This window comes from Rhinoraja longicauda, chromosome 18, assembly GCF_053455715.1.
Source record: "Rhinoraja longicauda isolate Sanriku21f chromosome 18, sRhiLon1.1, whole genome shotgun sequence".
In the NCBI taxonomy this organism is placed as follows: domain Eukaryota; kingdom Metazoa; phylum Chordata; class Chondrichthyes; order Rajiformes; family Arhynchobatidae; genus Rhinoraja; species Rhinoraja longicauda.
Window position 1 is genome coordinate 40,735,077 of NC_135970.1, and position 27,065 is coordinate 40,762,141.

General features: G+C 45.8%; 1 protein-coding gene across 3 annotated transcripts in view; it reads left to right on the forward strand.

Annotated features, from left to right (window-relative positions):
- Positions 1-27,065, forward strand: part of LOC144602437 (Wilms tumor protein homolog) — an 82,078-nt gene that overhangs the window by 41,605 nt on the left and 13,408 nt on the right. For all 3 annotated transcript variants that reach the window (XM_078415572.1, XM_078415573.1, XM_078415574.1), the window contains exons 4-5: positions 11,346-11,448; positions 12,695-12,845. In XM_078415572.1, the coding sequence (XP_078271698.1) occupies positions 11,346-11,448; positions 12,695-12,845 (254 nt within the window). The remainder of the gene's footprint in view (positions 1-11,345; positions 11,449-12,694; positions 12,846-27,065) is intronic.

Consider the following 27,065-nt stretch of genomic DNA (forward strand, 5'->3'; position numbering starts at 1 on the left):
AGGAACGGGGTACTGATTGAGAATGATCAGCCATGATCACATTGAATGGCGGTGCTGGCTCGAAGGGCCCAATGGCCTACTCCTGCACCTATTGTCTAGTTCAGGAAGCTATGGACTTGGATCACAAGGGGTGATATAAATTTTGAAAATCTACCAATGTCCGGGTCTTCACATTCTTCTCTCTGGCAAACAGATGGTGATATTGGAACATACTGTGCATTCTCTCTGCCTGCCTTGCTCACATGCGTCTGTTTTTGCCTTGTCAGTCTAATTTTACCCCTTCATTCAAGACTGTCAGCCTTGTCTCAATTGGCAGCAGTGGCAGTATACTCTGAGTTGAATGTTTTGTGGGTTGAAGACCTGCCCCAGATGTACTGAGGATGGCATTACCCTTCAGATAGATTGTTAAAACCACCTGCCCCTCAGATGAGTTTAAAACGTTGTCCAGCACCAAGGGGCAGTGCCAGCTGGCTTATGTCCCAATATATTTTTAACTCCCAGCTGGCATCGTGAGTAACAAATCCTTTGGTCATTATTACATTGCAGTTTGTGGACGTTTCTTGTGTGCAGATTGGTTGCTGCGTTTCCCATGTTAGTTTAGTCTAGTTTCGAGCTGCAGCCTGGAAACAGGCCATTAGACCCACTGAGTCCATGCCAATCAGCGATCACCTGTACCCCAGTTCTATCCTACACAATGGGGACATTTTACAGCAGCCAATTAACCTACAAACCTGTTTGTCTTTGGAATGTGGGAGGAAGATGGAGGACCCAGAGAAAACCCACGTGCAAACTCCATACAGACAGCACCCGCAAACAAGACCGAACCCAAGTCTCTGGCACTGTGAGGCAGCCACTCTACTGCTGCACCACTGTGCCGCCCACGACAACAGTAACTACACTTCAACAGCTATAAAGCAAGTTGATATGTCAAGGTTGTGAAGGATGCCATAGAAATAAAAGTATTTAATGCCCTGGCGGTTATGGATTAGAGACATCGAGTCATGGAGCTACACAGCACGGAGACTGGCCCTTCGGCCCACCTTGTCCATGCCATCCAATTTGTTATTCTGGGCTAGTCCCATTTGCCTACATTTGGCCCAGAGCCCTCTAAGCCCTTCCTGTCGATAAATCTGTCTAAATGTCTTTTAAAAGTCATAATTGTATCCTCTTCTATAGCTATCTCTTACAGCTCATTCCAGATACTGACCGCCTATGAGTGATAAAGTTGTGCTGAGATCCCTCTTCAACCTGTGTCCTCTCCCCTTCACTCTACACCCTCGAGCTTTAGAATCCTCCACTCTGGGGAAAAATACATTTGAGCATTCAAATCATCCATGCAACTCGTGACCTTGTACACCTTAACAAAGTCGCCCCCCATCCTTCTATGCTCCAAAGAAATTAAGCTGTAGAGTTGCAATCATAGACTTCCAAACCCTTCCTGTCCATATATGTGTCCAAATGTCTTTTAAAAGTAATAATTATATTCACTTCTACAGCCAGCTCTGGCAGCCCGTTCCCGATATGAACCAAGTGGAAAATGGTGTGCTGAGAAACCAAGTAAATGCTCTTGCTAGGTTTTTGCTTTAACATTTTAACCACGCGTATAAGATAATAGACAATAGACAATAGGCGCAGGAGGAGGCCATTCGGCCTTTCGAGCCAGCACCGCCATTCAATGTGATCATGGCTGATCATTCTCAATCAGTACCCCGTTCCTGCCTTCTCCCCATACCCCCTGACTCCGCTATCCTTAAGAGCTCTATCTAGCTCCCTCTTGAATGCACTCAGAGAATTGGCCTCCACTGCCTTCTGAGGACTGATGATCAGTGCTAGTTCTGGAGAACCTCATGCTGCAATTGTTTGCCCAGATATAACTCCCTCATCAGCAGGAAGAGGGGCAGATGCACACCCAGACACACGCACTGACAGCGTGGCTGCATTAACTCCAGCTGCCTTCCCGCCAGATGTCAGTGGGGGGGGGGGGGGAAGCTCAATTTTTCAAAGCTACTGGATTCTTACTCAAGAGTTCTTCGTGTAATGGTAGACGCTGTTATGTCTGTTCCTGTAAGAAAGAAGCACATCAACCTTGACAGTGTTCCAAGATATAAAACAAAGGAAGAGCTTACCCCCGGGGGAACTGTGAGAAAATTGGACACGACATTGCAGTCATGTATTGCAACACTAAGTTAAATGTACTCCAGTATCTCCAAACATAAGCAGCGAGCTGCATTCTCCTCACTCCCTTTAAAGAATTTAATCTTTTGTGAGTTACGTTTTGACAGGAAAGTTTGAAAATTAAGCCGAACAATGGCTTCTTCGAGATAGTAATGAGGATCCTGTTGAAATTCAATTCTAGACATAGCCTCATCACCAAGAAGTCAAGCCAAGGTATTTAGCTGGCTTATCAAACTGTTGGTTAAAATGTCCAGCACTCCGCCACTATCAATAGTTACCAGAAACCTTTTATCTGAAGGAGTGATGCCTATTAACTTTTCTTTCCCAGTCGTGCGTTAATCAAGTAAGTCTCAGCAAAGCCAGGCTTGCGATGAACTAGCCAACGTTCGAGAAAGTACTTCAAAAGCACATTAATTGTAATTACTGTTAATGAGCATTGGGAACTATTGTTTTTGGCTGGCCCCGTTGTCTGGACTGTCGGAACATGCCCGCTGGATGCCAACACGGTTTGGATGATGATCCATCAGGCCTGAATCACCCTCAGGTGGTGGAAGATATTGGACATCTGATGGTGACTCCACAGCCTCACCCAGGAGATGGGCATGTGGCGAGACAGTTATCAAGGCATGAGTTTGAAGACTAACCTAGAGTCATAGAGTCGTACAGTGTGGATACAGGACCTTCAGCCCAACATGCCCATACTGGCCAACATGTCCCATGTCCCGGCTGCACTAGTCCCACCTGCCTGCATTTGGCCCATATCCCTCCAAACCGGTCCTATCCATGTACCTGTACAGCTGTTTCTTAAACGTTGAGGTAGTCCCTGCCTCAGCTACCTCCTCTGGCAGTTCGTTCCATACACCCACCACCCTCTGTGTGAAAAAGTCACCCCTCAGATTCCTATTAAATCTTTTCCCCTTCACCTTAAACTTATGTCCACTGGTCCTCGATTCCCCTACTCTGGGCAAGAGACTATGCATCTACCCGATCTATTCCACTCATGATTTTATACTCCTCGTGCGCTCCAAGGAATAGTGTCCCAGCCTACTCAACCTCTCCCTACAGCTCAGATCCCGGCAAACATCCGCGTAAATCCTCTCTGTACTCTTCCCAGCTTGTCAACATCTTTCCTGTAACATGATGCCCAGAACTGAACACAATACTTAATACATAATCTTAAGGTTCAACAACAAGGGAGCAGGCCATTTGGTTCTTTCTTTTACATAGAAACATAGAAACATAGAACATAGGTGCAGGAGTAGGCCATTCGGCCCTTCGAGCCAGCACCACCATTCAATATGATCATGGCTGATCATCCAACTCAGTATCCCGTACCTGCCTTCTCTCCATACCCCCTGATCCCTTTAGCCACAAGGGCCACATCTAACTCCCTCTTAAATATAGCCAATGAACTGGCCTCAACTACCCTCTGTCGCAGAGAATTCCACAGATTCACCACTCTTTGTGTGAAAAAAAAGTTATCATCCCGGTCCTAAAAGACTTCCCCCTTATCCTTAAACTGTGACCCCTTGTTCTGGACTTCCCCAACATCGGGAACAATCTTCCTGCATCTAGCCTGTCCAACCCCGTTAATTTAGTTCGTTTTTTTAGTTTATAGTCATGTGTATCGAGGTACAGTGAAAAGCTTTTAGTTTTAGTTTTTACTTTTAGAGATACAGTGCAGAAACAGGTCCTTCGCCCCACCATGTTTGCGCCGGCCGGCGATCCCCGCACGCTAACGCTATCCTACATGCGCTAGGGACAATTTACAATTATACCAAGCCAATTAATCTACTAACCTGTTCGTCTTTGGAGTGTGGAAGGAAACCTGGGATCCTGGAGAAAACCCACGCAGGTCATGGGGAGAACGTACAAACTCTGTACGACAGCACCTGTAGTCAGGATCGAACCCGGGTCTCTGACGCTGTAAGGCAGCAACTCTACCGCTGCGCCACTCAGTGTATGGTGGTGCCTTGAATGCACTGCCAGGGATGGTGGTGAAAGCAGATGTGATAGTGTAATTTAAAAGGCTTTTAGGTAGGGCAGGGAGTGGAGGCGTATGGATCACAGGCAGGCAGAAGAGGTTACTTTAACCTGGCATTATGTTCAGCATCAACATTGTGGGCCAAAGCGCCCGTTTCTGTTGTACAGTTCAATATTCTACGTTCACCTCTCATTCTGCCAAATTCCAGGGCCGATCAGCACAATCATTATTGAACAATCCACTCACCCCAAGATCCATAAAAATGTTGGTGTCCTGGTGATACTTATCCCCCAACTGGCTGTATTTAAAAGAAAGTATCTGGTGAGTGCCCTATGCTCCCTGTGGGAGAGGGAGAAAAGATGTTACACAATGTTAAAGATAGACACAAAGTGCCTGCATAACTCAGCAGGTCAGGCAGCATCACTGGAGAAAAATGATGGGTGATGTTTCCGGTCGGGACCCTTCTTCTGACTGTCAGTCTGAAGAAGGGTCCAGACCCAAACCATCACCCTTTGTTTTTCTCCAGAGATGCTGCCTGACCTGCTGAGTTACGCCAGCACTTTGAGTCTATCTTTGGTGACAACCAGCATCTTTATTTCTTTGTTTATACTACTTGTTCAATAATGTTTGTCTTATTGTAACTTCTCTCAGTTCTGGTGAAATCTGAACTCTGTTTCTTTCTGCGCAGAAGCTGCCTGACCTGTCAGATCTATGTTTAGAGCAATCTCTGCATTTATTTTAGTTTTACAGTACCTGCAATTATTTTGCCTTTTGGTTACTTTTCCCGCTGCACGAGGAAGCAGGGACTCGGAAACAGAGTCTAAATATTAGATCCTGGCCTTCCGGGAGTCAAATAAGAAATTGTTCGACGATACGATATGATACGATAAAACTTTATTCATCCCCGGAGGGAAATTGATCTGTCACGACACACAAGGTACACAAAAACCTGAAATTAAAAGTGAAAAAAAGAAAAAGCCAAGCGACTGTTGGCTGGCTGCCGTGTGCACAGAACTGTAACTGGAATGAACGAACAAACACAGGCTTATCCCCTGGGCAGAGGATTCTAAAACTACAGTGCCCCCCCTCCCCCAAACCAGGTTCCCCATTGTTCTCCCCCCCCCCCCCCCCCCCGGCCCTTACGGCGGTCACCCCATGCCGGGTCCCCATTGGTCTTCACGGCGGTCCCCACACGCTCAGTCCTCCATTGGTCTTCACGGTGGTCCCCACACACTGGGTCCCCATTGTCTTCCCCTCGCCACCTCACGCTCATCGACCGCTGATCGGCCCCACCACCGCCGAGACCCCTGATGCCGCCGAGGCCCCATCGCTGCCGAGGCCCCACCACTGCCGAGCTCCCGTGGCTGCCGACGCTCCCTCTGCCACCGACGCTCCCTCTGCCACCGACGCTCCCTCTGCCACCGACGCTCCCTCGGCCGCCGAGACCCACCGCTGCCCACATCGAGGCCCCACCGCCGCCTACGTCGAGGCCCCACCGCTGCCCACGCCAAGGCTCACGTTGCTGCTGAGGCTCCCTCAGCCCAGGCAGGCTTCGCCGCCCGGCCTTGCTGCAATGCCCTGGGACGCCTGTGGGGCGAGTCGGGCCTACCTGGGCGTGTTCCGGTCGGTGGCGCGGTTGTTCGGCGGGTGGATCGGGCCTACGTGTCTCCCCCGGGACACTCCCACCGCACGCATGGCTCCCCGGGACCTTCTACTCATGAGGGGTGGGGTTCAAACAGGGGTTGCTTCAGGGTCACCTGTCAATTTTAAATCTGAGTTTGAGAGCTTCCAGATACCTGAGGGTTGAACGGATATGGAGATAAGGCAGGTATGGATATGGACACCAGGGAGCCAGAACCAAAATGAAGAATGGAACCATATTGTGGGGCCAAGTAGCCTCTTTCTACTCCACATTCCTATTTCCTGCATCATATCGTGACCAGATTTCTAAAATACTTAATTAACCGGTTGAACTAAAGTTTTTGAGTAATTTATATTTGTTCCTGTCTATACTGAATTGGTTGACACCTTGGCAATTTTTTTGATGGGATCTAAATTTTTTCATGGTCTAATGTTCTTTTGGCAGTTTGCTACGATGATTGTAGACACAAGGAACTGCAAATGCTTGAATCTTGGATAGAACACAAAGTGCTGGAGTAACTCAACACGTCGAGACATGCTGCCTGGCCTGCTGAGTTACTCCAGCATTTTGAGGTCTGTGCTTGGGATTACAGTGTTGATATGAAGTTTTTTTGCTCTTCCAAAATAATGTAGATATTATCCAACTTATTCTCTGCGTGTTATCTTGAGAAAATTACAGACGATTTCGCCTGCTTTAACGGGTCTAATCCCACTATTTTCGTGGATTTCTTTATTCTTCCAGAAACCCCTTGACCTTCTAAGTACCTTGACCATCAAGATGTAATTTATAATTTCTCTTTAATTCCATAAAAATCTGTCCATTTACATTTCAGCATTAAATGTATTTGGCTTGAAACTTCATAGACGTTCGGGTGAAAATCTGCCAACAACGCTGTAATTAAGAAATACCACATGAGCTACAAAGAACAGAAGCTTACTGGTCAATTTATGTTCAACAGAACATAAAGTGCCAGAGGAACTCAGTGGGTAGGGTTGCCAACTGTCCCGTATTAGCCGGGACATCCCGTATTTTGGGCTAAATTGGTTTGTCCCGTTCGGGACCGCCCTTGTCCCGTATTAGGCCCGGGCGGCGCTGTAGGCCCGGACACTGTAGGGCATGACACTGTAGACCCCGACGTTGTAGGTCCTGACAGTTTAGGCCCCGACACTCTAGGTTTCTGACATTTTAGCTCCGGACAGTATAGGTCCGGAGGCCCGGGCGCTGCCTGACGGAGGTTGCATAGCACCCGTCTCCAGGCCCGGGCGGCCGCCATTGGTGGAGCGGGAGCACGTGGCCGCTGGTTGGGTGAGGTCACGTGGGGCGCGGGGCGGTGACGTCACCGTGTCCCGTATTTGGCACCCCTATCAGTGGGTCAGGCAGCAACTGTGGAGGGAATGAATAGGTGACATTTCAGGTCACAACCCTTCTTCAGTCAATTTCGGTTGTCCTATGATGGCCTAGAAGCAGTCTCAACCACAACATCCCACAGTCTTGTTTTTTTACTACATTTGAAAAAAAACCTCAGTAATGAGACTCTTTAATGAAAGTTAAGTCTGATAATTATGGGCGGCACGGTGGTGCAGCGGTAGAATTGCGGCCTTACAGTGCCAGAGACCCAGGTTCGATACTGACTACGGGTGCTGTTTGTACAGAGTTTTACGTTCTCCCCGCGACCTCGTGGGTTTCCTACGAGAGCTCTGGTTTCCTCCAACACTCCAAAGACGTACAGGTTTATAGGTTAATTGGCTTTGGTAAAAATTGTAAGTTGTCCCTGGTGTGTAGGATAGTGCTGGTGTACGGGGATCGCTGGTTGGCGCGGACACGGTGGGCCAAAGGGCCTGTTTCCACGCTGTATCTCTAAACTAATTAATAGAATGAGCTTTAAATGAGCAATGTGACAGTTAATGACTGTTAATCAACCTCTCTGGCCCAGAAAGAATTTACAAATGGACAGTTATTCTTTATTCTTTCCTCGATTATAAAAAAGTCCAATTTTTTTTTCAGATGCATATTTTCATTTTACGTTTTCTTTCTTTAAGTCCTATTTTCTCCCCACCTCTACTTCTCATCCTACTCTTGATTTGACAGCCATTTTGTCATCTCATCCAAATTACACTGGCTTAAACAAAGCACTTTCCTTTGTTATTGCTGAACAGATACTGTTACGTTCCACGAATTAATCCCATTAAATGATGTGAGATGGGTTCAGTGAGTTGTGGAGCTGGCAAAGACTACAGAGCTGGGAAGAGGAGGATCTGAGGGGAGATCAGAACACCTGGAAGAAGATGTAACAATCAAGACATTGTCCTGCCCTTAAAAACACAGGTTACAGAGCAGTACAGCATAGGAAGAGGCCCTTCGGCCCACAAAGTTCACGCTGAGCATAATGCTAAGTTAAACTAATTTCCTCCGTCTGTATACGATCCTTATCATTCCATTCCCTACATATCTGTGCGTTTATCCAAATGCCTCTTATATGGCGTTCTTGTGTGTGCCTCTACCACCACCGCTGGCAGGCACCCACCAAACTCTGCGTAAAAAACTCTCCCTGTTCATCTCCTTTAAACTTTGCCTCTCTCACCTTCCTCTGTTTGGTGGATCATAGCGTCTTGGAGTCATGCAGCACAGGAGGTGGGTTCCTCTGGCCAACCTCATCCATGCTGAACTTTGCACTGATCCTATCTGCCTGCTTCAAGCCGGTATCCCTCTGCACCATTCCTCTCAGAAAATAAACCCGTCAAAAAGCCTTTAAGCCTTAGAGGGAGTACAGAGAAGGATCACCAGATTGATCCCTGGGATGGCAGGACTTTCATATGAAGAAAGACTGGATAGACTAGGCTTATACTCGCTGGAATTTAGAAGACTGAGGGGGGATCTTATAGAAACATATAAAATTCTTAAGGGGTTGGAGAGACTAGATGCAGGAAGATTGTTCCCGATGTTGGGGAAGTCCAGAACCAGGGGTCACAGCTTAAGGATAAGGGGGAAGTCTTTTAGGACCGAGATGAGAAAACATTTCTTCACACAGAGAATGGTGAGTTTGTGGAATTCTCTGCCACAGAAGGTAGTTGAGGCCAGTTCATTGGCTATATTTAAGAGGGAGTTAGATGTGGCCCTTGTGGCTAAAGGGATCGGGGGGTATGGAGAGAAGGCAGGTACAGGTTACTGACCTGGATGATCAGCCATGATCATATTGAATGGCGGTGCAAGCTCGAAGGGCCGAATGGCCTACTCCCGCAACTATTTTCTATGTTTCTATGGGATGGGAGCTGGAAGAGTAAAGAGGCAGGAGAAAGCATGGAAACTTGGCCTGCTCTATCATTTACTATGATCATGGCTCCTGTGCCCCAGGCCCCAATTCCCCCTTTGTGTCTGTTCCTCATAGCCACTAATCTTCCAAAAGGTTCTGTACTTTTTCCTTAAAAACCTCCCAATGATTCAGCCTCCAAAACGCTCTGTGTGGAGAATTTCAAAGATTCACCATCCTCGACGAAAATCTATATTTTGTACGTACCGTTGATTTAAATGACTTTCCATTTGTCTTGTAACTTTGTCCCCTTGTTCACCTCCCTCACTGGGATCATCCTAACCTGTCATGTCCGATTAGGATCTTGTATCTCTCAACAAGATCGCCCCTCTTTCTTCAGAACTCCACAGAATATAGATCCAACTTCTTTTTCTGCTCATGATAGGACAATCTTCTCGTCTCAGGAATTAGTTTAAGTTCATAAGTGATAGGAGCAGAATGAGGCCATTTGGCCCCTTCAAGTCTACTCCGCCATTCAATCATGGCTGATCTATCTTTCCCTCTTGACCCCATTCTCCTGCCTTCTCCCCGTAACCCCCTGACACCCGTACTAATCAAGAACCTGTCTATCTCTGCCTGAAAAATTTCCATTGACTTGGTCGCCACTGCCTCACAGTCTGGTTCGTCTCTTTTGGGCTATCACCAGGTCTGACGGGCTGAAGGGGCTTTTCCTTGGCTGCATGTTTTTTGCGCTTCTGTGATTAGGCGTTCAATTCTTTCCTTTGGCGAGTGAATCGATTAAGTGGACCTTAACACTGATTTGGCACATGCATAGACTCAAAAGAGTGAATAATAAACGTGTCATGGTCAGCTTACTGCTTTCAAAGAAAGAAAATTAGTCCAGACAGATTATATTACATGCATAAATAGACGACTGAAGCTCTTTGGCAGCCCATCATTTAAGTCATATTTAAAAATCCTTAGGGATTAGAATCAATAGCTGAATATAACTCATGTTCAATTTTTAAGGGTTGAAGTGGAGTCTAGAGTGATTTTGACAGTGGTGGATTTAGAGGGCGATCTAGTGCTTGCCCTGTGAATGATACTGCTGAAATGGGAGGTTGCACAGAGATCGCAAACTGCTGGCTCCGGAATCGCTGGCTTTCGTGTGTCAGGCTCTGCCAGCTCACTATGAAATGAAACCGCGTTTTGCCGGGTTTTTCATTTACCCTCTAATGACCCGTGTGAGAATCTCTGCCAAAGGTTTGCCCAGCTTTTGTTAAGCTGCTCATTCTCCTGCTGGCACTTAGAGCAAACCCTGTAAGTCTGAACATGGAATATAGAACATAGAACAGCACAGGATCAGGGTCTTTGGTCCATAACGTTTATGCTGAACATGATGCCAGGTTAAATTAATCCCTTAGCTTAGTACCGTTGTGCCACCGTGCAGCCCAAAAACATGTGAAAACCTGTAAAACCTGGAGTGGTGCATTAATGCGAAACACTCCATGACACCTTTGTGGAGGAGGACGAGAGTTCTCCCTGGTGTCCAGGTCAATGTTTGTCCTAGAACCAACTCCACCAACACAGATGACCAGGTAAGTGATCACATGTACTGCTGTTGTGACCACAAAGTCGTTGCCTTGGCTGCTGCATTTCCCTGCAGTTCATCAGTGACGCCTTTATCAAACAATCCACCTGTCAATCTCGGTAAAGAAACGTGAGACGTCCTAAAGTGGTGAAAAGACCGTATAGATGTCCAGCTTGGCTTGTCTTATTTTCCATTGCTGAGGGAATGATTGTCGACACTCTTTAGAAGATTGAGGGGGGATCTTATAGAAACTTACAACATTCTTAAGGGTTTGGACAGACTAGATGCAGGAAGATTGTTCCCGATGTTGGGGAAGTCCAGAACAAGGGGTCACAGTTTAAGGATAAGAGGGAAGTCTTTTAGGACCGAGATGAGAACGTTTTTTGTCACACAGAGAGTGGTGAATCTGTGGAATTCTCTGCCACAGAAGGTAGTTGAGCCCAGTTCATTGGCTATATTTAAGAGGGAGTTAGATGTGGCCCTTGTGGCTAAAGGGATCAGGGGGTATGGAGAGAAGGCAGGTACGGGATACTGAGTTGGATGATCAGCCATGATCATATTGAATGGCGGTGCAGGCTCGAAGGGCCGAATGGCCTACTCCTGCACCTATTTTCTATGTTTCTCTGTTTCTATGAAAGGGAATTTTGGGGGGGGATGTGAGTTGAGGGGGTCATCCTGCCCTGACTAAGCAAGCATCTGCTTTCAGCCACGCGGCGGGATACGAGACCGACAACCACAACGCCCCGATGTTGTACAGCTGCAGCACGCAGTATAGGATACATTCGCACGGGGTCTACAGAGGGCTCCAGGTGAGTGACGCCAGCTTCAGTTCCCCCATTTGTCTCTGCTGCCGTCTGATGAGAAAGACAGCCCTTCGCACTTGACCTTGAGAAGGGCTGATCGCAGGCGGTGTGAAAGGAGGCCGAACTACAAGGCCACTCGTGGTACGCAGATGGTTCTAATTTGAGGCTTTCCCAATGCTTCAAGAGCAGCAGGCAAGAGATCCTGTTCTGTATCAACAGATTTGGAAATAAATGTGGACTTGACACTCATTCTATCATCGGTCTGAAAACGAGTCAAGATGGCAGCTGTCTGAAGATTTACAACTCTCACCCCTTTCAGCTGGATATTTTTGAGAAATTGGCAGAATAGTTTCAATCAGTACTGATTTTATCTCCACTTGTTGCACTTCATTCTGAATATTAATCACTGCACTATCTTCTCAGTGAAACCTCTCTCTCTGATATATCACACCCACTGATATAACAGGTTATTTATGGTTTCCTCTCTGACAGGGAGGCCTTGATTAACACCCTGCCCAGAGAACACACTTCTCTCGGGGCCATGGTTTTCGTCCATGGAAACTGGAAAAGCAAATGGTTTGACCCCACTGACACTGTGGAGTTGCCTTCTACACTCTTCCAAACAGATGGTGTGTCGTGCTCTTAAGGCTCAGGCGATGTATAATAGAGACAGGGAGGCTGTGCACAGCAGGTAATAATTAGTCGCAACATTGCATTCTTGTTTAAGTAGTGTTGCCAATGGAAAGAGAATAGAGACTCTTTTACCCCTGCTTATTGGTTTAGTGTAGTTCAGTTTAGAGATACAGTGCGGAAACAGCGAGTGCAGACTGAGTGCACACCGACCGACCTGCGATCGCTACACTCTAACCCTATCCTACACACACAGGGGACAGCTTTTTACATTTATACCCCAAGCCAATTAACCTACAAACCTTTCCAACATTTTGTGTCTAACCTATGGGTTAAGGACAAATTGGACAGACACAAAGTGCACAAAACTCAACGTGTTAGGCAGCATCTCTGGAGCAAAAGTCCCCCCCCCCCTCTACTTTCAGTCTGAAGAAGGGTTTTGACCCGAAACGTCACCCACCCTTTTTTCTCCAGAGATGCTGCCTGGCCCGCCGAGTTACTCCAGAACTTTGTGGGTATCTTCGGTATAAACCTGCATCTGCAGTTCCTTCCTACACAAGACAAGTCGGAGTTGGAAGATCTTGTATCGCTGGTGTAATCTGGTGCATGTTCATTGTTTCAGGATGTTCGGAGAATCCCAGGTGTGGCTCCCACCATCGTCCGAGCGAACACAGAGGCCAACGAGAAGCGCCCCTTCATGTGCCCGTACCCCGGATGCAACAAGCGGTACTTCAAGCTCTCCCACTTGCAGATGCACAGCAGGAAGCACACAGGTAAACACAGCATGGCTTTAGGTCATCGAGGTGGCTCCTGTAACCAGGCAGCGATGAAAGCACATTGAATGGATGACTGGCCCCAAGTACCAGATTCACCCAGCAACATTTGGCTGGACTCAGAAAGTCCCCAAACTTCATGGTGGAAAACAGATGGAGCTTGGTTATGCACTATTCAGACTGATTTTAAAACCATGACAGGGATTGCATATGTGAATCTAATGTCTCTACCACTCTTCTATTGCCTTCTGTAGTCTAGCATCCCAACTTCTAAGTCACAGTGGTGCAGCAGGTAGAGCTGCTGTCTCACAGCGTCAGAGACCTGGGTTCAATGCTGACCTCAGATGCTGTCTGTGTGGAGTTTGCACGTGGTTTTCTCCAGCTGCTCTGGTTTCCTTCCACTTTCCAAATGTGTGCAGGTTTATATAAGAAAATAACTGCAGATGCTGGTACAAATCGAAGGTATTTATTCACAAAATGCTGGAGTAACTCAGCAGGTCAGGCAGCATCTCGGGAGAGAAGGAATGGGTGACATTTAGGGTCGAGACCCTTCTTCAGATTGATGTCAGGGGGGGCGGGACAAAGGAAGGATATAGGTGGAGACAGGAAGATAGAGGGAGATCTGGGAAGGGGGAGGGGAAGAGAGGGACAGGAACTATCTAAAGTTGGAGAAGGTTTATAGGTTAGTTGACCTCTGTAAATGGCACCCAATGTGTATGGAATGGAAGAGAAAGTGGGGTAACGTAGAATCCCTGCCCTGAAAAGAAGATAGCATTGGGTTGTCATTATAACCGGTGCAAAATAACTGGTGTGTTTGTTATTTACATCAATAATTTTTAGTGTAGGAAAATAACTGCAGATGCTGGTACAAATCGAAGGTAATCAAGAAGTCTGAAGAAGGGTCTCGACCCGAAACGTCACCCATTCCTTCTCTCCGGAGATGCTGCCTGACCCGCTGAGTTACCCTAGCATTTTGTGATACCTTCAATAATTTTGAGGCTCTGGGGGTCATGCAAAGTGATGAAGTGATGTATAAATGCATACTTTTCCTTTTGGGCTGAAAGACGTGAGATTTTATTTGTTTCATGAGGGAGCAGAGGTCTTATCCTGTTGAACATTGAACATTGCACAAATTGAACACTAGTTCTTCCAACTCACGCCATCTCTTTCAGCATTGTCTTTGTATCAGTATCATTCACATGGTGGTTAGAATCAGAATCATTGCAGCTCAGAAGGAGGTTATTTGGCCCTTTGAAGTGATGCTAGGGAAGCTCCTAGGGAAGCAATTAATTACTCTTCGAAATAGAAACTACGACCCATTCATTTTTTGTTCCATGTGCACAGGACACCATAGTGGCGCAGCGGTAGATTTACTGCCTTACAGCGCCAGAAAGTAGGGTGTGATCAATACCTCGTGTGCTGTCTGTACGGAGTTTGTACGTTCTCCCTGTGACCACGTGGGTTTTCTCCAATTTCTTCCCATGCTCCAAAGTCGTACAGGTTTGTAGGTTTAGATAGTTCCTTTGTCCCTCTCTTCCCCTCCCCCTTCCCAGTTCTCCCTCTATCTTCCTGTCTCCACCTATATCCTCCCTTTGTCCCGCCCTCCTGACATCAGTCTGAAGAAGGGCCTCGACCCGAAACGTCACCCATTCCTTCTCTCCTGAGATGCTGCCTCACCTGCTGAGTTACTCCAGCATTTTGTGAAATAAATCCCTTCGATTTGTACCAGCATCTGCAGTTATTTTCTTACACAGGTTTGTAGGTTAATTAGGTTAATTGTCTTTGGTAAAAATAAAAAAATTGACCCTAATGTTTAGTATAGTACTAGTGCACAGGATGATCACTGCTTGGTGTGGACTCAGTGGTCTGAAGGACTTGTTTCCGCCCAGTATCTCTAAAGTCTAAAGTGCATTGGTCCATGAAGCCTGATCTTCCATCTATTTCTATATTCTCCCTGGTCCATTTAGAAATGTCCATGCTCCTTCCTAAATCAATAACATCTACACATTTTAGCAGTTTATGTTACAAGTTCAAAACAGTAGGGATCCCTTAAAACAGTTCTTGGCTCACCACTTGGCATTCTCTTCCACTCCCCACTCTCCTGCACTCAAAACAGTGGATGCAATTCATAACGGTTGTTTGGGGAAGCACTCGTGAAAATAAGGGTCAGATTTTGTTGGATGCTGCTTCTTGAGGACAGGGTGACATCAAGGACAACTCCATTTACTCTCCTCGGCCACCATCTCAGTTAGAATGCAATCCTTTCCAGGGAGAAACTGTGAGGGGTAGTGCAATAAATATCTGTTTGAGTCACAGGGAGGGGAGGGTGTGAGTTATAGTTGCCTCCTGGATGGAGGTATTTATCCATGATTGTTTCCACCAGATGGAGGATTTAGGACATATTACCTTGAAATCCAAATTTCCTATTTGAAATTTAGCCAAGTGGCCATTAATGGTTTAAATGCCTGCCAATGATAAAATCCCTAAGTCCTAAGCCCCCCAAAGGAAGCCTAATTTATTGCATTATAAGGCTAGCCAAGATTTGTCCTTTATGTACTCGGTTCGGGAAGATTGTAAACCAATATCACAGACTTTTATTTGAATGGCGACACACCCTCTTGACTTGAGCCGCAATTTAAATCTAATATCATGATCGTACAAAAAAGAGAAAGATCATCTTGTCAAGTTGAGCAACATTTTCCCAACGAGAGGCATGATAATAAATACTGGCAAGAATAGGGGAACACTGTCAGAAACAGGAAACAAGAACTCCAGTGGGAAACCCGAACGGAATAAGCTTGCTGACAAGCTACAGATACGACATTTATTCATTTAAAAAAATAACTCTAGGGCAGGTTACTTCAGTGTGAAACTTGTTGTACTTTGAACTTGCATAACAGTGCGATTTTTCTATGCAATCTACACAGTAAAACCATAAACACATTTACAAAGAACACATCTACAATTTCATCAAATTCAACCTTGGTTAAAAAACATGATTCATGATGTGAGATAGATTTAGTTCAGTTTAGAGATACAGTGAAGAAACAGGCCCTTCGGCTCACAGAGTCCACCCTGACCAGCGATCCCAATTGCATGAGCTCACGCTACACATGAGGGGCAAATTGCAATCTATTACCAAAAGCCAATTAAGCTATAAGCCTGTAAGGTTTGGAGGGTGGAAGGAAACCCGAGCTCCTGGGCAAAACCCACGTGGTCACGGAGAGAACGTACAAACTCCGTACAAATAAGCATCCGTAGTCAGGATCGAACCTGGGGCTCGGTCGTGGTAAGGCAGCAACTCTACCGCTACACCACCAAATGGCTTAAATACATTCCCATCATGCAAAAAACAGTTACAATGTATTTTTCCTTAGTTTGCAAACGTTAGTTACACGTGTGAATTTGCATGCATAAGCAAGATGCATAAGCAAATTGGACTTTGTATTTATTCTGCTCCAAGAGAAACTGTGATTATAACCTTCTGTGACTCTTGTAACTGTTTTATTCTGAGGTCATGAATCAGAATTTGGTGTTGCCAACAGGGCATAGATCAGTGAAAACATACATCAATATTTATTAAAGCAATGGGAAATTCTCATTTCATGGTTGAAAATAAATCTTCATACCACTTGAATGCTTCAAAGACGATTAATAAATAAGAAATAACCAATTACTCTGCACAAGAATCTAGTTTTATATTCTGATCTTATTGGATTGGGGCTGCACGGTGGCGCAGCGGTAGAGTTGCTGCCTTACAGCGAATGCAGCGCCGGAGACTCAGGTTGGATCCTGACTACGGGCGCCGTCTGTACGGAGTTTGTACGTTCTCCCCGTGACCTGCGTGCGTTTTCTCCGAGATCTTTGATTTCCTCCCACAATCCAAAGACGTACAGGTATGTAGGTTAATTGACTGGGTAATATGTAAAAATTGTCCCTAGTGTGTGTAGGATAGTGTTAATGTGCGTGGATCACTGGGCGGCACGGACTCGGTGGGCCGAAGGGCCTGTTTCCGCACTATCTCTAAATCTAAAAAAATAATAAAAAATCTAAGAGCAATTCACCGTCCTCATGTAAGAGATCTGAAACCTTCGTTACCAATAAGTTATCGGCCTAGAAATCAAATAATAAAGTATAGTGATAACAATATTCCAAGACAAAATATCTAAGGCAGCATTGAAAACTGGAGCCTCTGCAGGTATATTCCAGTATGTTCCAGCATTAGTGTTGAGGCTTGGATTCAAGTTCAGGGCAAAGGGCTATTGCATACTCTTGTTGCTGAGTTCGAATCACAAATTTAAGGTTATCAGCAAGAAATCAAAAGGAAACATCGGAATTATTCTTCAACAAAGGTTTCCCAACTGGAAATAGACTGTAAAAAATTTGCAAGTGGTTTTATTGAGAATTTAAACATTGACTTGTGAAGTCTTACTCTTTAGCTTCTATGTGTTGTAACACTGTGGATGGTCTGTCGTTTCTGCCTGTCTACTATTGTGTAATCAGTGCAATGTTTCATCATTCACTCAGAAGATTTGGTCCCGACCCAGTTCCAGAAAGTGATGATTTTATGGGAATGTTTTTCCACACGTTACTGGCATTTCCTCTTGAGGCTGTCAGGATTGCATTCCACTCCTGAGTTATTGGTGACTTTTGACCATTCTCAAGCCAATGTTTATTTTTAATTTTAACTGTGAAGGACGGTTGGCACCTCCTTTCTCGCGAAACAAAATGTTTTCATTTTTCTCTCTTTTTTTTTTTGAAAACACAAAGTAATCACACAGATAGAAGTGATGTGTGACTGTGCTTGCTCCAGGGTTAAAGTTCTTGCGCTTTATTACGGTTCCATCTTTTGAAGAATGTGTGAATCCTTGTGCTGTTGGCTTTATTCCTGAGTTATCGCTGAATCTCATTAAGATTGCTGACGGAATATGCTGCAATATTTTAAAGCAACAGTGAAGAATTTTATTTGTAGACATTGCCTCGTACAATCTTTAATGAAAAAATGTTGACAAGCCAAATTGGGGAAAAATATTATAGGTCAGTGCTTTTGTTTTGTGACAGCTTTAAAAAGTTAAACGTTACTAATTTATTTTCTGGCTGCGTATGTTTGTTAATTGTGTGCATTGGCACCTGTTAGGCTACAAAAAAAACACTTTTATTGGTCAATGAGATTGTCAAGGACGTTAACTTAAGATACAAGAGAGAGATTAGACTTATTTTAATAAAATAAATGAAACATAGATCGAATCAAGATCCATCTTTTCTTTCAAAAGCAACTTAGCGTTTGAAAGAGAAATATATTAAAATTAAGGAGCTGAAGAAAAAGATTGGAATCAAGCGATCTCAGTTGAACTTTTTCCCCACACAGTGAGAACAGTCGCAAGGGGCAAACGTTCCTCTTTCCTTTCTATGATTCTATGATTTTGTGTCAAAGTATTGGCACCGCTGTTTGCTTTCAGGAAATCCATCGGAATTTAACTGCGAGATGGAAGTTTACGATGAAAATCTAGGGGGAGAAAAAATGCATCTTAAGCAGTTCCAACGGAAATTTGATGTCCTTCCAGGGGCATTGGCAATGGAACAGAACCATGCTTCTATATTAGTCACACGAGGGGAACCAATGTCACACACAGATTGACAATTGTTCTTCCTTTTTTTAACCCCAAGGCCTCGGCCTTGACTCTGTAGCTGTGCACAGGCATTGATTCAAGGTCACTGCAGAAGAGATAAGTATAAGATGAGCCGCAAAACTCTAAACGTATCCAGCAAATAGTGAAAGAATGTGTATCGTTCTGGGACAACGTTAAAGCATGAATAATAATTGAATGAAAACACCAGACTCGATGAAAAAATTCCCCTTCAGCAGCAGTGGAACGAGTCCACATCTGATCCATTGTGATCATTTCCACTAGGTCAGATTTCCTTGCTTTGCATGAACAGAGTGACCTGTATCTGACTCCCATTTTTTCAGGTTCTATGCGTCCCTATTAAAAACGCAGAATGGAAGGGCAGGTTCACGAGGTTAATCCCCGGGGTGGAGGGACTGTCATATGAGGAGGGATTGGAAAGACTGGGCTTGTATTCACTGGAGTTCAGAAGGATGAGAGGGGATCTTATAGAGGCGTGTAAAATTATAAAAGGACCTGACAAGCTAGACGCAGGAAAAATGTTCCCAATGTTGGGGGAGTCCAGAACCGGGGGCCACAGTCTGAGAGTTAAGGGGAGGCCATTTAAAACTGAGGTGAGAAGAAACCTTTTCACCCAGAGAGTTGTGAATTTGTGGAATTCTCTGCCACAGAGGGCAGTGGAGGCCAATTCACTGGATGAATTTAAGAGAGTTAGATAGAGCTCTAGGGGCCAGTGGAATCAAAGGATATGGGGAGAAGGCAGGAACGGTTTACTGATTGTGGATGATCAGCCATGATCACAATGAATGGCGGTGCTGGCTCGAAGGGCAAAATGGCCTCCTCCTGCTCCTGGTCTGGGTGTCCTAGTGCATCAGTCACTGAAAGGAAGCATGCAGGTACAGCAGGCAGTGAAGAAAGCCAATGGAATGTTGGCCTTCGTAACAAGAGGAGTTGAGTATAGGAGCAAAGAGGTCCTTCTACAGTTGTACCGGGCCCTGATGAGACCGCACCTGGAGTACTGTGTGAAGTTTTGGTCTCCAAATTTGAGGAAGGATATTCTTGCTATTGAGGGCGTGCAGCGTAGGTTCACTAGGTTAATTCCCGGAATGGCGGGACTGTCGTATGTTGAAAGGCTGGAGCAATTAGGTTTGTATACACTGGAATTTAGAAGGATGAGGGGGGATCTTATTGAAACATATAAGATAATTAGGGGATTGGACACATTAGAGGCAGGAAACATGTTCCCAATGTTGGGGGAGTCCAGAACAAGGGGCCACAGTTTAAGAATAAGGGGTGGGCCATTTAGAACGGAGATGAGGAAGAACTTTTTCAGTCAGAGAGTGGTGAAGGTGTAGAATTCTCTGCCTCAGAAGGCAGTGGAGGCCAGTTCGTTGGATGCTTTCAAGAGAGAGCTGGATAGAGCTCTTAAGGATAGCGGAGTGAGGGGGTATGGGGAGAAGGCAGGAACGGGGTACTGATTGAGAGTGATCAGCCATGATCGCATTGAATGGCGGTGCTGGCTCGAAGGACTGAATGGCCTACTCCTGCACCTATTGTCTATTGTCTATTGTCTATTGTCTATTTTCTATGATCTCCAGCGGGAAAGTGCACATGTGGTGGGGTTTGGGTGATGGACTGGCCGCTGGTTACAGGCTGGGCTGTGGATGACGAGCTCCATTGGGGGAGGGGGTTGGAGGGCTGTGGGGCCCAATGTGACCAGCCCTATCTGCCGACTCGGTCGGCATGGACAAAGGGCCTGTTTCCATCCTTTAAAGCTCTGTGACTCTGCGGCTCTCTGCTGCTGTAGTGGACATGGACTGGCACAGCAGTGGGGCTGCTGCCTTACAGTGCCAGAGATCCGAGTTCAATCCTGATTCTGGGTGCTGTCTGTCAGGAGTTTGCACGTTCTCCCCGTGACCGCACGAGCTTTCTCCAGGTTCTCTGGTTTCCTCCCACACTCCAAAGGCGTACAGATTTGGCTTCTGTAAATTGTAAATTGTCCCTAGTGTGTGAGTTAGTGCTAGTGTCGGGGGTGATTGCTGGTCGGCAAGGACTTGATGGGCCGAAGGGCCTGTTTCCGTGCCATATCTCTAAAGTCTAAAGTAAAGTCTGAGGTCTGGTGAAGAGCATTGCTTCGCTTCCTGGGCAGGCCGAAGGAGATTGAGGTTGACTTAGTTTCATGGGTTCTGAGGTGACTGATAAGACTAATGCCGGAAGCTCAACCCTTGCGTGGTCTTGAAGTTCCGTTACTATCCCAAAGGTTTCTTCTTTACTCTGAGTGCTCAGATTTTCCAGATTGGTCCAGATATCCCAGAGATGTTATACTTCCCCATGGAGGCTTTTAAAAGAAATATTTTGCCACATCTGGGAAAGCTAATAAGGTTCTTTGGTTGCTACTGAAGGAAACACTCTCCACGTTATTATGCCCCAAGTCCCTCAATGCCAAAGCCAGCTTCACCCCAACACGATTTAGCCAGCTGCTGTATGTAATGGCAAAATAAATAAAGGCTTTCGTTGCAAACAAGATGAAATACATCAAGTAATGACTTCAAGTCAACTCCTGTTCATTGTCATTTGCACAAGTTTGGACATTGTGCAGATGGTGGAGCTGCTGCCTCATAGCGCCAGAGACCTGGGTTTGATTCTGACCTCAGTTGCTTCCTCTGTGGACAACAGACAATAGACAATAGGTGCAGGAGGAGGCCATTCAGCCCTTCGAGCCAGCACCACCATTCAATGTGATCATGGCTGATCATTCTCAATCAGTACCCCGTTCCTGCCTTCTCCCCATACCCCCTGACTCCGCTATCATTAAGAGATCTATCTAACTCTCTCTTGAATGCATTCAGACAATTGGCCTCCACTGCCTTCTGAGGCAGAGAATTCCACAGATTCACAACTCTCTGACTGAAAAGGTTTTTCCTCATCTCAGTTCTAAATGGCCTACCCCTTATTCACAGTGCTCCCTGTGACTGCATGGGTTTCCTCTGGCTGCCCCAGACGTGCTGGTTTGTACGTTAATTGGCCTCTGTACGATGGCCCTCAGAGGGTCGGGAGTGGATGTGAAAGTGGGATAACATAGAACTTTGTGCGAATGGGTGATTAATGGCCGATGTGGAATCGATGGGCCGAAGGGCCAGTTTCCATGCTGTATCTCTGAGAAAACAAGTCCAGTGATATACAGGTACAAAGAAAATCTTGCTTGCAGCAACAACACAGGAGCATGGACTCAGGCACACACATAAACAGTAATCATGCATAAATTATAAACGACGTTGAAAATACAGTGAGATAACAAGGCATTAGTGTAAAACACAATGACAAAGACAAATCCATGGTGGTGCACGTAGTGGTCGGTAGTGTACTGTTGGCGAGGTAGGGTTAGGCTTTGCAGGTCAGTTCAAGAACCTGGTGATTCCAGGAAGGTAACTGCTCCTGAAATGGAGTTGCCATAATCAGCATTTCTGTGAGGCCACATCTGGAATACCGAGAACAGTTGTTGCTCTCCTCATTGAAGATATATTTGCGGGGTAGAAAAAGTTTAAGAGATTGATTCCAGGGATGATGGAATTATTTTACAACAGAAGATTAAGCAGACACAAAACGCTGGAGTAACTCAGCGGGTCAGGCAGCATCTCTGGAGAGAAGGAATGGGTGACGTTTCGGGTCGAGACCCTTCTTCAGACTGATGTCAGGGGAGGGGGCTGGTCCACCCCGAAACGTCACCCATTCTTTCTCTCCAGAGATGCTGCCTGACCCGCTGAGTTACTCCAGCATTTTGTGTCCACCCCTTCGATTTAAACCAGCATCTGAAGTTTTTTTTTCCTATAGAAGGTTAAGTAGATTGTGCTCACTCTCGTGAGAGTTTAGAAGAATGAGAGATGATCTTATTGCAACTTGCATGATTCAGGGGAGAGTTCATGGGGTGGAAACCGGAGGATGATTCTCCGCACGATGGAGTTTAGATCCGGGGGAGGGGGTGGAGCATGGTTTCAGGAAAGGGGGTCGGTTATTTAAGTCTGAGATGAGCAAGAAGTTTTTCTCTCAAAGAATTGTAAACCTTTATAAATCCCTAACCCGGACTGTGGAAGCTAAGTCATTAAATATATTTGAGACTGAGATAGATTTTAAACATTAAGAAAGAGGCATAATATGCTTGCTTTCAGCAGTCGGGGCATTGAGTATAAGAGTCGGGAACTCATGATGCAGCTTTATAGGAATATGGTTTGGCGGCATTTCGAGTATTGTGTGCAGTTCTGGTCAATAGACAATAGACAATAGGTGCAGTAGGAGGCCATTCGGCCCTTCGAGCCAGCACCGCCATTCAATGTGATCATGGCTGATCATTCTCAATCAGTACCCCATTCCTGCCTTCTCCCCATACCCCCTGACTCCGCTATCATTAAGAGATCTATCTAACTCTCTCTTGAATGCATTCAGAGAATTGGCCTCCACTGCCTTCTGAGGCAGAGAATTCCACAGATTCACAACTCTCTGACTGAAAAAGTTTTTCCTCATCTCCGTTCTAAATGGCCCACCCCTTATTCTTAAACTGTGGCCCCTTGTTCTGGACTCCCCCAACATTGGGAAGAACATCGGTCGCCTCGTTACGGGAAGGATGTGGAGGCTTCGGAGATGGTGCAGAAGAGGTTTACAAGAATGGCGACTGGATTGGAAGGTATTAGTTATCAGGAGAGGTTGGATAAATTTGGATAGTTTTCTCTGGAGTGTCAGAGGCTAAGTGTATAGAAATGAAGAGATGCCTCGATAGGGTAGACAGTCAGAACCTTTTTCCCAGAGTGGAAATCTTATTACGGCCAGATTCTGGTCTTACTTATCAAGCTCCAAGCTGCCGTTGACGTGGGATAGGTGGAGTTTTAAGGTGCGGCAAAGTTTAACGGAGATGTGCCAGGCAAGTTTGTCACACAGAGTGTAGTGGGTGCCTGGGACACGTGATGGGTGGGGGGTGGGGGGGGGGTGGAGCTGGAGAGGCAGATGTGATCGAGGCATATGAGGCTTTAGGAATGGAGGGATATGGGTCAAGTGAAGGCAGAGAAGACTGTTTAACTTGGTATCATGTTCAGTGCAGATACTGTGGACTGAAGGGCCTGTCCTGTGCTGTACTATTCTATGTTGGCACTGGTAGGAAGTGAAGGTGAGACCAAGATCAGATCGTATTTCTATGTCCCCATGTTGTCAGGGAACTCAATCCCAGCGAACACATTGCAGTCATAAAGATTATGACTTGGAGCAACGGGAGAGTTGTTGCCTTGCAGCGCCAGAGACCCGGGTTCGATCCTGACCATGGGTGCTGTCTGCACGAGAGAGTTTGTACGTTCTCCCCATGGACTTTCCATCTCCTTGCGGAGGCTGTGCGGGTCGGCCGCCTCGGTAGGGGTCGAGTTGTCTGTACGTGGGAGGGGCATGGGGGGAAGAGAGAGGGGAAGTTTTTAGCCTCCATCACAGTGAGGGGGTGTTTGGAGTCACTGTGATGGATGTTTGTGTTGGGGTTGTGTCTTGTGTTTTTTTGTACTGCTGGCTAAGTAATCTCGTTCGGAACGAATGACAAATAAAGCTATTTTGGATTTTGGATTTTTGGATTTTGGATCTGCATGGGATTTCCGCAGGTGCTCCGGTTTCCTCCCACAATCCAAAGACGTGCAGGTTTGTAGGTTAATTGGCCTCGGTAAAGTTGTAAATTGTCCTTATTGTGTGTAGAATAGTGCTAGTGTAGGGGGTGATCGCCGGTCGGCACGGACTCGCTGGGCCCAAAAACTGGGTGCAGCTTTGGTCTCCAAATTTGAGGAAGGATATTCTTGCTATTGAGGGCGTGCAGCATAGGTTTACTAGGTTAATTCCCGGAATGGCGGGACTATCATATGTTGAAAGACTGGAGCGACTAGGCTTGTATACACTGGAATTTAGAAGGATGAGAGGAGATCTTATCGAAACGTAGAAGATTATTAAGGGGTTGGACACGTTAGAGGCAGGAAACATGTTCCCAATGTTGGGGGAGTCCAGAACAAGGGGCCACAGTTTAAGAATAAGGGGTAGGCCATTTAGAACTGAGATGAGGAAAAACTTTTTCAGTCAGAGAGTTGTGAATCTGTGGAATTCTCTGCCTCAGAAGGCAGTGGAGGCCAATTCTCTGAATGCATTCAAGAGAGAGCTAGATAGAGCTCTTAAGGATAGCGGAGTCAGGGGGTATGGGGAGAAGGCAGGAACGGGGTACTGATTGAGAATGATCAGCCATGATCACATTGAATGGCGGTGCTGGCTCGAAGGGCCGAATGGCCTGCTCCTGCACCAATTGTCTATTGTCTATTGTCTAAGTGCCTATTTCCACGCTGTATCTCTAAACTAAACTAAAAAAAAACTAAGCAACCAGCAAGATGGCCAATTATGGGTCAAGCTAGAATGGTTCCACCTGATGCCACAGGAAGGCATCCAGTCACTGCTCTCCTCCCACAATAAAGGGGTGAAGAACATTCTGACACCCCCACCCCGACCCCTTTGCAACTCTCACTAGCAGTTCCTGTAAACGTGTATCCCCCAAACCCACTCTCTACCTTCTTCATGAAGGAAGAAGCACTCACGTTGAATACACTCAGGATGATCGTGGCTGATCACGAGGAGGTGCTGAAACAGAGAGAGGTGGGGGGGGGGGGGGGGGGGGGGGGGGGGGAGGGCTTGCATTCATCATCCTTCCTTGGGATTGCAGAGAAGGACTGCAGTTGTAGTTAAAATTCCACAGGATTATCAGATGAGGGATGCAGAGGGACCAACCAAGATAGACATAAATCCTCCAGGAAGATCCCAGAGACGTTTGCTTTGAAGCAGCTCTTGTGTATGCGAGTGTTTGCCGATGATGGCAACGTTTGGATGCGGCTATTTCCTCTTCTTTTGGACGAGGCCCACCACACATCTGTTTCTTAAAATGTCAACCTATTTCATACCCTTTCGCGTTGGGTCCGCACCAAAATATAAATCAGCGCGCAAAGTGCCAACAGGAAAATGGAAACGTTCTGAATTTAGCAGCAGGGAAAGGCCAATAAGCCCATTGAGCTACTCAGCCAGATCACAACCAAACTACATTCTAGTCCGTCCACCCACTAGAGCTCCATATCTCTGGAGACATCTCATCCAACAAGAAACTCCCGGTTAATTTATTTTTGCTGAAAGATTATTTAAAGTGTGCTGCCTGATTGCCGTGTTAAAAGCCATCCCACCAGGGTATGCAGAAAGCTTTTTCTTCTTGGATCCTGCTTTAGTGAAATTGACCTACAATTGACATTTAGTCGCTGCAAAAACACATCAGAAAAAGCTGGAGCTTGAAGGCGATGTTGTCAGGGGCAGAAGACAAGTAATAAGCACGTCAGGTTGTCTTGAGATATTGCGCACCATAGCCAAGCATAACATCTGACACAGCCCAAGCCAGATGTTTTAAAACATGAACACTTAAATAATACTTTAAAAAAAAGAACATACATTATCCTCCAAGTTTTAATTCAATCCATAACCTTTTACTTCATTCTGATATCTAAAACATATGGCTTTACTAAAATGCTGGAGAATCAAAGATACGTATTAATTCAGAACGGTTTAATTGCAGGAACTTTTCTTAAGCATTAACTTTCCATTTAACAAAGACTTTTATTTTTTTGTACCGACAGAATTTGTTTTAATATGTAACTCGTTCCCCGGAGATTAGTTCCTGCAAACAACTGCAATTCCTGGAAGAGTTTCTCTGGTCAGAGTTTAATTGATTGTTTTCAACGCCAGTGGCAGTTTGAGAGGAGGACACAAAATCAATTAAGCTGAATCGACACTGCAATGTAGCACCAGCTCCCAAAATCCCGCTATTTCCCCAGTCGCATAAGGCTACAATTTTTGCGTATTTTGCAATCAAACAAAATGCAACCATTTAACTCTTTACACACCACCAGGATGACACCAGGAGTAAGTGATCTGACCAGTACCGATAGCATCAAGGTGGATGAGACAGGGTTAATAGGATGAAGCCATCATTGGAAGGAGGCCTACGTTGAGAATCCACATTAGCGTAGACCACTCCACAGGCTGTAAATTCTCTCAATAAGTAGATGAAAAAAAGGAAAAATGCTTGGCATTAAGGCCGCACAGTGGCACAGCGGTAGAGTTGCTGCCTTACAGTGCCAGAGATCTGGGTTCGATCCTGACTAAGGCTTCTGTCTGTATGGAAGTTGTACATTCTCTCTGTGGGTTTTTCTCTGGGTGCTCTGGTTTCCTCCCACACTTCAAAGACGTGGTGAGGGTTTGTAGGTTAATTGGCTTCTGTAAATTGTCCCGAGTGTGTGGGACTGTGTACTGGTGATCACTGATCGGAGTGGGCCAGTTTCCACGCTGTATCTCTAAGCTAAACTAAACTAGACTAAACTAAACTAAACTAAATTAAACTCAACTCAACTAAAGAAGGCAAGGTGGCTTCAGATGTATTCTGTTCTGGTTGTTTCTTAACTCTCGTGACTTCAGGACATTATAAAAAATTGACATTGGATTAAAACTCATGAGGAGAAAAGGGCAGTGTGGGGAGAAAATGGAGCAGAAGGGGAGA